The sequence below is a fragment of the Corvus brachyrhynchos genome, unplaced genomic scaffold (assembly GCF_000691975.1).
Source record: "Corvus brachyrhynchos isolate BGI_N302 unplaced genomic scaffold, ASM69197v1 scaffold245, whole genome shotgun sequence".
NCBI lineage: Eukaryota > Metazoa > Chordata > Aves > Passeriformes > Corvidae > Corvus > Corvus brachyrhynchos.
The window spans coordinates 5,368,081-5,379,190 of record NW_008238988.1 but is presented as its reverse complement, the minus strand read 5'-3'; the positions used below and the strand labels follow the sequence as shown (position 1 = coordinate 5,379,190).

The window sequence follows — 11,110 nt, the reverse complement described above, 5'->3', positions numbered from 1 at the left end:
GGTCCCGGTCCCCTTGGAGGGACTCCGGAGCGTCACAGAATCATTTAGGCTTGAGAAGATCATCGAGAACAATCTGGGACTGTCACCCCCTTGTCAACAGACGAGAGCACTGAGTGTCACGTCCAGCCATTGCTTGGACACCTCCAGGGATGGGGAGTCCACCACTGCCATCAGCAGCCCTTCCCCAGTGACTGACCACCCTTTCCATGAAGAAATTTTCCCTAATGTCCGGTCTAAATCTCCCCGGTACATCTTGAGGCCGTTTCCCCTTGTCCTGTCCCTTTTTCCTGCGAGTAGAGCCCGAACCTCTGGCTGCACCCAGGGAGTTGTGCAGAGCCAGAAGGTTCCCCCGAGCCTCCTTTTCTCCAGGCTGAGCCCCCTCATCTCTCTCAGCTGCTCCTGCTGCTCCAGCCCCTTCCCCAGCTCCATTCCCTTCTCCACACTCGCACGAGGGTCACTTGCTGGGTTTGCTGGTGTCCCACAGTCTTGCTTTTCCTGTGCTTTGCTGCTGGAAAAGGGTCAGGCCCCGTGTTCTTGTGGGGTTGAAGGTTACCAAAATCCTGTGTTTCTGTCCTTTTCTAGTAAGGGAACAGCTGAAAGAGCTCACCAAGCAGTATGAGAAGTCAGAAAATGATCTCAAGGCCTTGCAGAGCGTTGGGCAGGTATGTGAGAGAAACGAGGTGTTGGCATCCTGTGCTGCTTGTTGACAGTGAATGTGCCTGGAAGTAACCTTTAAATCCATTTTTGGCATCAAGAAAAAGAAAGTGGGGACAGTCCAGGTAAAACAAACAGGGACCTTGACATCAGGAACTGAGTGTTTGGGTTAGGGAGGTTTTCTCTGTGTGTCTGAGCTCTGCAATGTTAATTTCTTTCTAGGCTAATGCTGGATTTGCTCTTTTGCAGATTGTTGGCGAGGTTCTTAAACAGCTGACAGAGGAGAAATGTAAGTATGCTGAACTGTTACATTCTCTGAGATTGTGAAAATCATGGAATTATGGGATGGTTTGGGTTGGAAGAGACCTTAAAGCCCATCTCATTCCAACCCCTGCCATGGGCAGGGACACCTTCTACTCTCCCAGGCTGCTCCAAGCCTTGTCCAGCTTGGCATGGAACACTTCCAGGGATGGGGCAGTCACAAAATAATAAGCTTTTGAGGTTTAAATCTTGTTAAAGTTATGGAGAAGTAAAGAATTAAAATATTGGTGATCAGATTATTGGCAGAAAAGCATTCTGGATAGGTCAGAAACACCACTCAGAGGGTGAATTGAGTAAATTTGGGTTTTTCCTCTAATTTTCTCTCTCCAGTCATTGTGAAGGCAACAAATGGACCAAGATACGTGGTTGGCTGTCGCCGTCAGGTGAATTGATTTGTGTGAATATTTATTAAAATTGTTTTTAGTGTGGAGTATTAGCATTGCATTTCATCCACTGGGTCCTTGGTGGGGCGAGGTGTTTCCTGCTCCCCTCTCCCTTTGTGGGTGGTGGTAGTGTAACTTCCTCCTGGAGACAAAACAGTCCACAGCATTCTTGGGACCTTGCATGTGTTTTATTCTTTTGATTGAGTCAAAACTCTGTCCTTCTGCCTGATTTTTGGACTCTCTGAAAATTGATTATTATGAAAATTGATAATTGTATAATGTCACTGTTGCTGTGCTGTGACTGTTGCTGTCATAGTGCTGAACTTTAGATTTAATATTATTTCAGTATATTTCATAATCATGGAGCAGTTTGGGTTGGAAGGGAGCTTAAAGCCCATCCCATTCCACCTCTGCCATGGGCAGGGACACCTTCCCCTAGCCCAGGCTGCTCCAAGCCCTGTCTGACCTGGCCTTGGACACTTCCAGGGATCCAGGGGCAGGCACAGCTTCTCTGGGCACCCTGTGCCAGGGCCTCAGCTCCCTCACAGGGCAGAATTCCCAGTTCCCAATATCCCATATAACCCTACTCTCTGTCTGTTTGAAGCCATTATTTTTATCCATATCTGTATTTTTTTTTTTCTCTTTCTGGAGAGAAACAGATGTTCATTACAGAATTTTGAGACATAAGTAAACTTAATTCCACTGTGGGGCATGTGAGGTAATCTTGATATTCTGTGTTGAAACAGAGGTGATTGCTAAGGAATAGGTTGTCCTTGGATGAACCTGGCATTGCAACACTTTGGAGTTTATTCTTTACTAAAAACACTCTTTTATCTTAAAAGATCCTTGATTTGCTACCAGAGGCTCAAAAAAAAAAAAACCAAACCATGATTGTTTTCAAAATGTCAAAATATCAAAGACAAACAATTTCTTCCGGACTAGAAGGACGAGTTTTTGATCAAAGCCCTCGTGGCTGAGCTGCTGCTGCTCAGGAGGGAGGAGAGCAAGGCTGTTTAACTGGGAGCAAAATTACTTCCCTTTCTCAAGTGCATTAGCTAAGAAGGTCAAGTGGTTTCTCTTTGTTTTCTTCTCACTGCAGTATAGCTTAAATCTGTTGGGCAGAGTTGAATCTGAGAGAATTCCAAGCTGTTACAAAGTTCTTTGGATAAGGGAGCTGGAAAGAGGCCTTAGTAGTGACCCAGTAAGGGAAGAGGGACTGCTTGATCCTAAACCCTGCCGGAGGGTCAAGAACCCACGTGGCAAGGGACCTTATAAATCCCCCAGCAGGGGCAATGGGAAGCTTCCAGGAATCCTGGAAAAGGGTTGTTGGAATCCTTGTTGTGCAGATGCCATGTCCCAGAATCCCAGAATGGTTTGTGTTGGAAGGGACCTTAAAAGCACGTCCAGTCCCACCCCCTGCCATGGGCAGGGACACCTTCCACTGTCCCAGGCTGCTCCAAGCCCTGTCCAGACTATCCTGGGACACTTCCAGGGATCCAGGGGCAGCCCCAGCTTCTCTGGGCACCCTGTGCCAGGGCCTCACCACCCTCCCAGCCAGGAATTCCTTCCAACATCCCATCCAGCATGGGCTGTGTCCTTGTCCTTAAAGCTCAGGAGAAATTAGTTTTTGAAAGACAAGGTGAGAAACTCTTTTAATTCCAGCAGGGTTTAGCAGGGTGTACTAGAATGTGTTTAAAAATCCCATTAAAATGGAATAAGCAGACAAAAACTGCTGAGGCAGGAGAGGAGGCATCCGAGGTGAAAGAGAATAATCAAACAGCTGACTTCAAAGGTGGGAAGTAATGACACAGGAAAATGTGCAACTTTTTGTGAGGATTGTTCAGTTACTCTGAAACAGCTGTTTCTGTGTGGAGCAGAGGGGAGGATTAGATCCCGCTGATCCAGTCAGATGGACAGCAGTAAAATTAAAAATTAATGATGGGCTAGAAAATAATCTTTATTTTAAAAGTGGTGGAGGTGAGTTAATGACTGCTTGGTGTGTCACACAGTAGCCTTGTTTTTACTTGTGTGGGATGCAGCAAGGAGTGCAAACTCCAGTGAACCTCTTGGCTAAAATGAGGGATTGTGTTGGAGTGGGGTTCTAACAGAATTCCTTTTTTTGGGGCTAGCTTGACAAGAGTAAGCTGAAGCCAGGGACAAGAGTTGCTCTGGACATGACCACTCTGACTATTATGAGGTAGGATTCTGCTCTTCTCATCATAAAAAGGGGGGAAAACATTACACAAAGCTTGGAATAATCAGTTCTGTAATATTTTGTAAACATTTTCTGCGAAGCAATGCTTAAATAAGGACAGTTATTTTGAGGGAAGAGTAGTGTGTCTATTTTATATGATTTTAAAAGTAATTGGATGTCCTTTAGAAAAATAACTATGGTATTTTCAGCCAATTTTTAAGCTGTGTTTTAAAACTTCAAAAAGTTTGCTAGGTTTGGGTTTTTTCCTGTTTTTTTTCAGCACATAAGGTGGGAAGAGAAGAAATAATTTTCATTTTGCTGTAGAACTGATGGAAATAACTTTATAAATTTACCAATGTGTCTGCACAGTGAAAAACATCTGCTCTTAACTCTTGTTTTCCAGATACTTGCCCAGGGAAGTGGATCCACTGGTTTATAACATGTCTCATGAAGACCCAGGAGATGTTTCCTATTCCGAGATCGGAGGGTTGTCGGAACAAATCCGGGAGTTACGGGAGGTACCCAGTGCCTCAAACCCCCCACCAGACACTGATAAATGCTCTGAGTGAAGCTTTTCAGGGCAAAACCACCTTTTTGATGTTTGTCCTACACTACCATCAGGCTGTTCAAGGATCCTCTCAGATTAGTGCTTTCCATGCTTCATTTAAAGTGCTTGGATTGGGACTAAAATGAAGATAATCCTATAGTGAAGAGGATTTAAAGGATCTGAGACCCTTTAGCTGTGGGAATGCCATGAAGTCAAGTGGGAGGGCCAGCAAAACAGACTGGAATATTGCTCAAAAACCACCAGGATTGTTTTGGGGAGTGGAATTAAGATAGTAGGGATGTGATTTGAGCAGAGAGCATTGAGAGGAACCAGCCATTGCAGAGCCAGGGCAGGGGTGTGGATTGATCCATAGGATCTCTGACAATTTCTTACTTAACTGTTCCTCACACAAAAATGCTGCCAATAAATAAAAATGCAGATACATGAAAAACAGGCTGGCAGGTGCACCATTAACTGTTTTAAACCACAGAGTCTCAGTTTGTTCTCTGTTCCTTCACAGGTCATTGAACTGCCACTTACAAACCCAGAATTATTCCAGCGTGTGGGAATCATCCCTCCAAAAGGCTGCCTGCTCTACGGCCCCCCTGGTGAGTCTCAGCAAAGGGGAACCAGTGGTTGGTTGTGGCTTTCAGACTGTGGCAAGAGCTTGCTTTATTTCTCCTTTTCTCCCTTTCTGTTCTGTTTTTTCCTTTTCCTTCCCTCTCTCTTCCCTCTCTCTTCCCTCTCTCTTCCCTCTCTCTTCCCTCTCTCTTCCCTCTCTCTTCCCTCTCTCTTCCCTCTCTCCTGTTTTCTTTCTCCTTTCCCCTTTTCCCCTTTTCCCCTTTTCCCCTTTTCCCCTTTTCCCCTTTTCCCCTTTTCCCCTTTTCCCCTTTTCCCCCTTTTTCCCTTTTCCCCCTTTTCCCCCCTTTTCCCCCTTTTCCCCCCTTTCCCCTCTTTTCCCCTTCCTTTTCTCCCCTTCCTTTTCTCCCCTTCCTTTTCTCCCCTTCCTTTTCTCCCCTTCCTTTTCTCCCCTTCCTTTTCTCCCCTTCCTTTTCTCCCCTTCCTTTTCTCCCCTTCCTTTTCTCCCCTTCCTTTTCTCCCCTTCCTTTTCTCCCCTTCCTTTTCTCCCCTTCCTTTTCTCCCCTTCCTTTTCTCCCCTTCCTTTTCTCCCCTTCCTTTTCTCCCCTTCCTTTTCTCCCCTTCCTTTTCTCCCCTTCCTTTTCTCCCTTTCCTTTTCTCCCTTTCCTTTTCTCCCTTTCCTTTTCTCCCTTTCCCTTTCTTTTTTCCCCTCTTTCCCAAGTCACTGGCAGGCAGTGTTGAGCTAGTAATCAAACAGCTTCAATCTCTTGTCTGCCCAGGTACAGGAAAAACCCTTTTGGCCAGAGCAGTTGCCAGCCAGCTGGATTGCAACTTCCTCAAGGTGTGTAATGGCAGTGCCCTCACACACATAGGGTCTGTTTGCTCTCCAGCCTCCTCATCCATGTCCTCTGTGCTTCCCAAGGTGGTGTCGAGTTCCATAGTGGACAAATACATCGGCGAGAGCGCTCGGCTGATCCGAGAGATGTTCAATTATGCCAGAGATCATCAGCCCTGCATCATTTTCATGGATGAGATCGATGCTATTGGTAAGGCTCATGGTTTGGGGGAGTGGCTGGGCTCTCCTTTTAAGGCTGAAATCAGCTATAAAGCCAATTCCCCCCTGTTTAAGAGGCAAAAGGCAAATACCTGAACTGATGATTTGGTGTGCTGCAGGTGGGCGCCGCTTTTCCGAAGGCACATCAGCTGACAGAGAAATTCAGAGGACTCTGATGGAGGTGAGTGTCCAGTTCCTGACTGTGTCCTGAACAGCCACGTTAAATATAATACAGCTGTGAATTGTTACCTGGTTTCTGGCTTGGCAGAATGTTTTCTGGGTTCATAATCTTAAACTAGAAGTGAACTAAGTGCTGCTTTTACAAAAGGCAGCTGCACATCCTGATAACTCAGCCATGAGTTCAGTGTGGATATTAATTGAATCTTATAAACTGCTGTAATTATTTGGGATATTTTCCTTTGCTTACTGCTGCTCCCTGCGTCTTTGAAGGTTGGAGGGCCCCCTTTCTAACCCTTTTAGTCCCAAAGACTCTTGTCTGTAACAGTTTTGGAGTGTTAGAGTTGGCTTTTCAAAGCTAGGAGGAGCAGTTGTATTTCTTTGTTTCTGTGTTAATTGCTTTGGTAAACTGGGTCGTGTGATGAGAATATTAAAACCACTGGTGACAGTTAGGAATTCTGAAGCTAATGGGAACCTTCCTTGGCCTGTGTTTGCAAACAGTTTGCCTGGTTCAAAAGAATGTGTCTGCCTTCCACAGAGAATGAAATCACTGTGATCAAAGTGCTTTGAGTGCTCACAATGAAACGCCTTCCTGTGTGTGGATTAGTATTCCAGAGGCTGTTCTTCAAGTCTAATTGGAATGTCCTGGCCTTGGTGCACTACAGTCCAAATGTGTCAGGCAGCCATTGGCTCCTTTAGTCCTTGCAGTGTTTTCTTTGCCTCATTGTTTTAGTCAAGTGTTTCATGTTTGAGCTCAGCTTTTCTCAATGTCCTTTTCTCTGGGCAAAGCATTTTCAGTGTCTCTCTTCAGCTCGCTCTTCATTGCTTGGAATGGAATATTCAGGGAGCTTGAGCCCTTGTAGGATTTTTTTTTATTGACTTATATTCAGAGCTTTTCATCTTGGTGAAAATACTTAGGCAGGAAAACAAATCAGACTGTGAAGGTTTGGGGTTGTTTGACACCAAAGTTCTTTTTCCTGTTAGTTGTTGAATCAGATGGATGGATTTGACACTCTGCACAGAGTTAAAATGATCATGGCTACAAACAGACCTGACACCTTGGATCCTGCCCTGCTGCGGCCCGGAAGGCTGGATAGAAAAATCCGTGAGTTTCTGCTTCCCAGTGGCTGAAAGGAGGATATATCCCATGGGAATTCTGGGTTTCTGCTTTTATTGAAGCTATAATTCTTTCTAGATATCGATCTACCAAATGAGCAAGCCAGATTAGATATTTTGAAGATTCACGCAGGTCCTATCACTAAACATGGTGAAATAGGTAAGTAGGGAGTTAACCTGGATGTCATTCCTACTGCTGTTTGTAAAAGTGGGAAGAGGATGAGTTGTTACAGTGATTCTGACTGTATTCCCACATTTACACTCTTTGTTGTGCCCACACAACTTCCCCTCTTGGAATTCTACTTCTTTTATTTTTTAATGCATCGTGATTGAACTGTTGTTAAGTCTTTGAAAAGGAAAACAGAATATAAACCCTTGGAGCACAGCTGGAAACTGGAAAATCAACGTGGTTCTCATCAGGCAGTTTCCTGTTTCTAAAGGCACAGCTTTTAGTGCAAGTAGAGAGTGTTTTCATTCACCCCTCAATGAAAGAAATACTGTTAATGAAGAAGTCTGAAAGCAACAATCTTTAGAAGTCAGGGAGAAACCTTGGGAGTTTGGAGATGGCATAAGGAAAATTGTTGTCTGGGTGTGGTGTGGATTGTTCTCTCAGGAACATAAGGGGAGAATAAGAAGATAAAATGGGGAAGGTTTATTTAAGGACTGTGTTACTCTGAGCTGCCCGGAGTCCTGCTTTCACAGTGACTCCTCACGGCTTTCCTGGAGGAAACTGGGGCTGGGATTTGCTTTTAAAGCAGTGCTGGCTGCCTGGGAGTGCAGCAGTGCCCCAGGGCCCCATGCCACCCCCACCCCCTCTGTGCTGACAGCAGCGATTCCTGCAGCCCCTGGAGCTGATCCCGGTCACCATCTGGCTGCATCAACAGCTGCAGCTCAGCACAGGGAGAGCAGGAGCGAGCTGGGGGAGGGCCAGGGATGGGCATTGCTTTTCTTAGCAGCAGTGTTGGCTTAAACCTGCATGTGACTGCAGGCTAAGAGAGAGAAGGAGCTCCAAAGCAAATCGTGAACCTGAGGTAAAGTTCTTGGAGAGAAACTTTTTACAAGGCATGGAGTGGCAGGAGAAGTGGCAGGACAAGGCAGCACCAGAGGACACTGTTAGATGGGATATTGAGAAGCTGGAAGTGTTCCAGGCCAGGTTGGACGGGGCTTGGAGCAAGTGGAGGATGCCCTTGGCCATGGCAGGGGTTGGAAGGAGATGGTCTTGAAGATGCCTTCCAACCCAAACCATTGTGGGATTCTACTTCATCCTGTTCTCATGTCTTTGGCACTGGAGTGGAGCAGGGTAGGATCATTCCTTCTGCCATTCAGCACAAGGTGAGGTGTCAGGTCCTTGCTAAATTCCTGAATGTGATATGGAAAGACTGTGATACTCAGCTTTGATATCCCAAAAAGAAGGCCAGGACTTAGCAGCAGGGTGAGGTGGGAGTTGCATTAAAATCCAAAGGTAAGAACCTGCTCAGGTTCCAGCAAGAGATTCTCCTGCTTCAATCCTGGTGTCTGCTGAAAACCCTAAACTCACAAACCTTGCACTGTTCAACCTTGCTTAGTCCCCTCACTTAGGTTTTTTTAACTTTCCAATTACGAAAAGAATTTTTATATGACATTGTACTACATGGAATTAAAATACAGCTGAAGAACTTCTCATCTTTAGGTGTTTTTGGATTCCTGAGATAAAAACATTCAGTTCAAATGTTTGGAATTTTATACAGAAGGGAAACTGAAAAGTTTTCCAGGGAGTTGATAATTTTAATAAGCAGCTTGCAAAAATCAGAACTTGCTGGAGGCTCAACAGACACAGTGGATTAGAAATTGATTCCCACTGAATTATAACCATGGCCACTCTTAGTAAATATGTGTGCATAAAATACCAGGCTGAATATATTAAGACAATTAAATGTCTTTCTTAGACGGAGTGTTGGAAGTAGAAAGGGACTGAGTTATGATCACTTGGAGATAAGTTTTCTGGGTTTTTACATCATTTAAATGATAAGAACATTGCACTGATGGAGTTTTTGCACTTCACGTTGATTCTTGTAACCACAAGATGGTAACTTTGGGATTTAATTATATAACATGAGCTTCTGGCTGCCACACATTTCTGTTTTAATGGAAGGGCTGATACAGCTGATGATTCCAGTTAATTTATCAGCCCAGTGGGCAGCTCTCTGTTTGCACTGAAATCCAAGTGGCTGTTTGGTAGCTGGATATGTATTTCATTGGCATCCCTAATGGGAAAGGTGATTTATTCCTAACGGGCATTGGTGTTTTATGAACAGATTATGAAGCAATCGTGAAACTTTCAGATGGCTTCAACGGAGCAGACTTGAGAAATGTCTGTACTGAAGCAGGTAATTCCTTAACTCTTCATTTGGATGTGCTAAATCTTGGATAATGCTGAACCTTGGAGCTGTTCCTCTCTTGATTAAACCCAGGAGCTCATAAACATCCTGCTGGAACATTTCACTTGAGCTCATCTGAGCCAACCACTTGTTGGCTGATCATGATGTGTCCCACTGTCTCATTAGAACCAGTTACATTCCAGAAACAGTGATTGTACCCATTTTTCTCCTTTTTGCAGAGAGTTCAGGGCTCTTGGTACCTGTGTGCCTGGAGAGTGGATGTTATTTTATGGTTTTTCCACATGAAAATTTGTGCATTCGGGGTTTGCCTGCATGGGCAGGCTAAGTAACACACTAAATGCACACTCAGAGTTTAAACAAGTTTTCTTTTTAGTAATCCCCTAGTTCAGAAAGGTGAATTCCCTCCTCTTCCCAACATCCAAGACATGGGAAGGTCCACATGCAGACAGTGTAACCTGGATCTGTTTTCATTTGGATTTGAGTGAAACTTCATGTTCTGTCTTCACACTGTTAAATCCTCCCTCCCAGGGATGTTTGCGATCCGTGCCGATCATGACTTCGTAGTTCAGGAAGATTTCATGAAAGCTGTCAGGAAAGTGGCTGATTCCAAGAAGCTGGAGTCCAAGCTTGACTACAAACCTGTGTAAATTAACCATAGAATTTGTGATTGATTGTACACATCCTACGGGGTTAATGCATAAAAAAAAGAGAGAAATAATGTACCTCTTGATTATCATTGTAAAGTGTTTGTGTAGCATGTAGCTAGTAATTTTGGGAATGCTAGTTGCAAGTTGGCTACAGGAGTGTGTTTCTGTACAATTCCGAAATGCAATGTTCATTACAGCCCAGGCTCAGTCAAGTGTGTGGAGATGTGTTGTTCCCTTAGCAATTATGGTGGGAATTTATAAACGTGCCTGAAGGGATTCACAAACAGAAGAAAGTCAGTTCATTTCTTGACTTTTTGTATATCAGTAAATCTCATTTCCCCAAACAGTTTATGAATAAAACCTGTTTAAATCTGTTTATCCTGGTGGACTTTGTATGTAGCTCTCATAGAGAGGTGAATTTTGTGTCTTCTGAGTTTGAGGAGCAACTTTTCTCTGGTGTAGGGATTGGAGTCCTGCTTCCTCCCATTCCAAACAGAGGCAGCATGTCCCTTGGAGAGAGGAGGGACTGGCAGGGTCTGGACAACCCTTTCCATGAAGGAATTTCCCTAATATCCAATCTAAACCTCCCCTGGTGCACCTTGAGGCCGTTCCCTCTCCTCCTGTCCCTGTTCCCTGCGAGCAGAGCCCGACCCCCCCGGCTGCCCCCTCCTGTCAGGGACTTGTGCAGAGCCACAAGGTCCCCCCTGAGCCTCCTTTGCTCCAGCCTGAGCCCCTTTCCCAGCTCCCTCAGCCACTCCTGGGGCTCCAGCCCCTTCCCAGCTCCGTTCCCTTCCCTGGACACGCTCCAGCCCCTGCATGTCCTTTCCATGAGGGGCCCGGAGCTGCCCCCAGGACTGGAGGTGCCTCAGCAGTGCCAGCCCAGGGAACAGTCACCACCCTGGTCCCATGGCCACGCTGTGGCTGGTACAAGCCAGGAGCCTTTGGCCTTTTTGCCCACCTGGGCACATTCATTTGCTGCTGAATTCTGGGAATAGGATTTACCTGAGCTGGTGTTTAATTATTGCAAGAAGTAAACAAGGTGGTGGTGTTTTTTAAGGGC

At 45.3% G+C, this 11,110-nt stretch overlaps 1 protein-coding gene across 1 annotated transcript; it reads left to right on the top strand.

The window, feature by feature from the left end:
• Window positions 1–429: 429 nt before the first annotated feature.
• PSMC6 (proteasome 26S subunit, ATPase 6) lies at window positions 430–10,428 on the top strand. Its single transcript, XM_017738848.1, has 13 exons — window positions 430–662; window positions 904–943; window positions 1,306–1,358; window positions 3,488–3,555; window positions 3,956–4,070; window positions 4,620–4,707; window positions 5,458–5,519; window positions 5,601–5,724; window positions 5,852–5,913; window positions 6,894–7,014; window positions 7,105–7,185; window positions 9,320–9,391; window positions 9,932–10,428. The coding sequence occupies exons 4-13, from the start codon at window positions 3,533–3,535 to the stop codon at window positions 10,048–10,050; spliced, it is 867 nt and encodes a 288-aa protein (XP_017594337.1). The 5' UTR covers window positions 430–662; window positions 904–943; window positions 1,306–1,358; window positions 3,488–3,532; the 3' UTR covers window positions 10,051–10,428.
• Window positions 10,429–11,110: the final 682 nt, after the last annotated feature.

What these genes read in the sequence shown, in the direction of transcription:
- PSMC6 (XM_017738848.1), top strand. Translation starts at nt 3,533, where the DNA reads ATGACCACTCTGACTATTATGAG. An exon ending in AAATCCGGGAGTTACGGGAG is followed by an intron (nt 4,071 to 4,619) that starts GTACCCAGTGCC and finishes GTTCCTTCACAG; the next exon opens with GTCATTGAACTGCCACTTAC. An exon ending in GGATGAGATCGATGCTATTG is followed by an intron (nt 5,725 to 5,851) that starts GTAAGGCTCATG and finishes GGTGTGCTGCAG; the next exon opens with GTGGGCGCCGCTTTTCCGAA.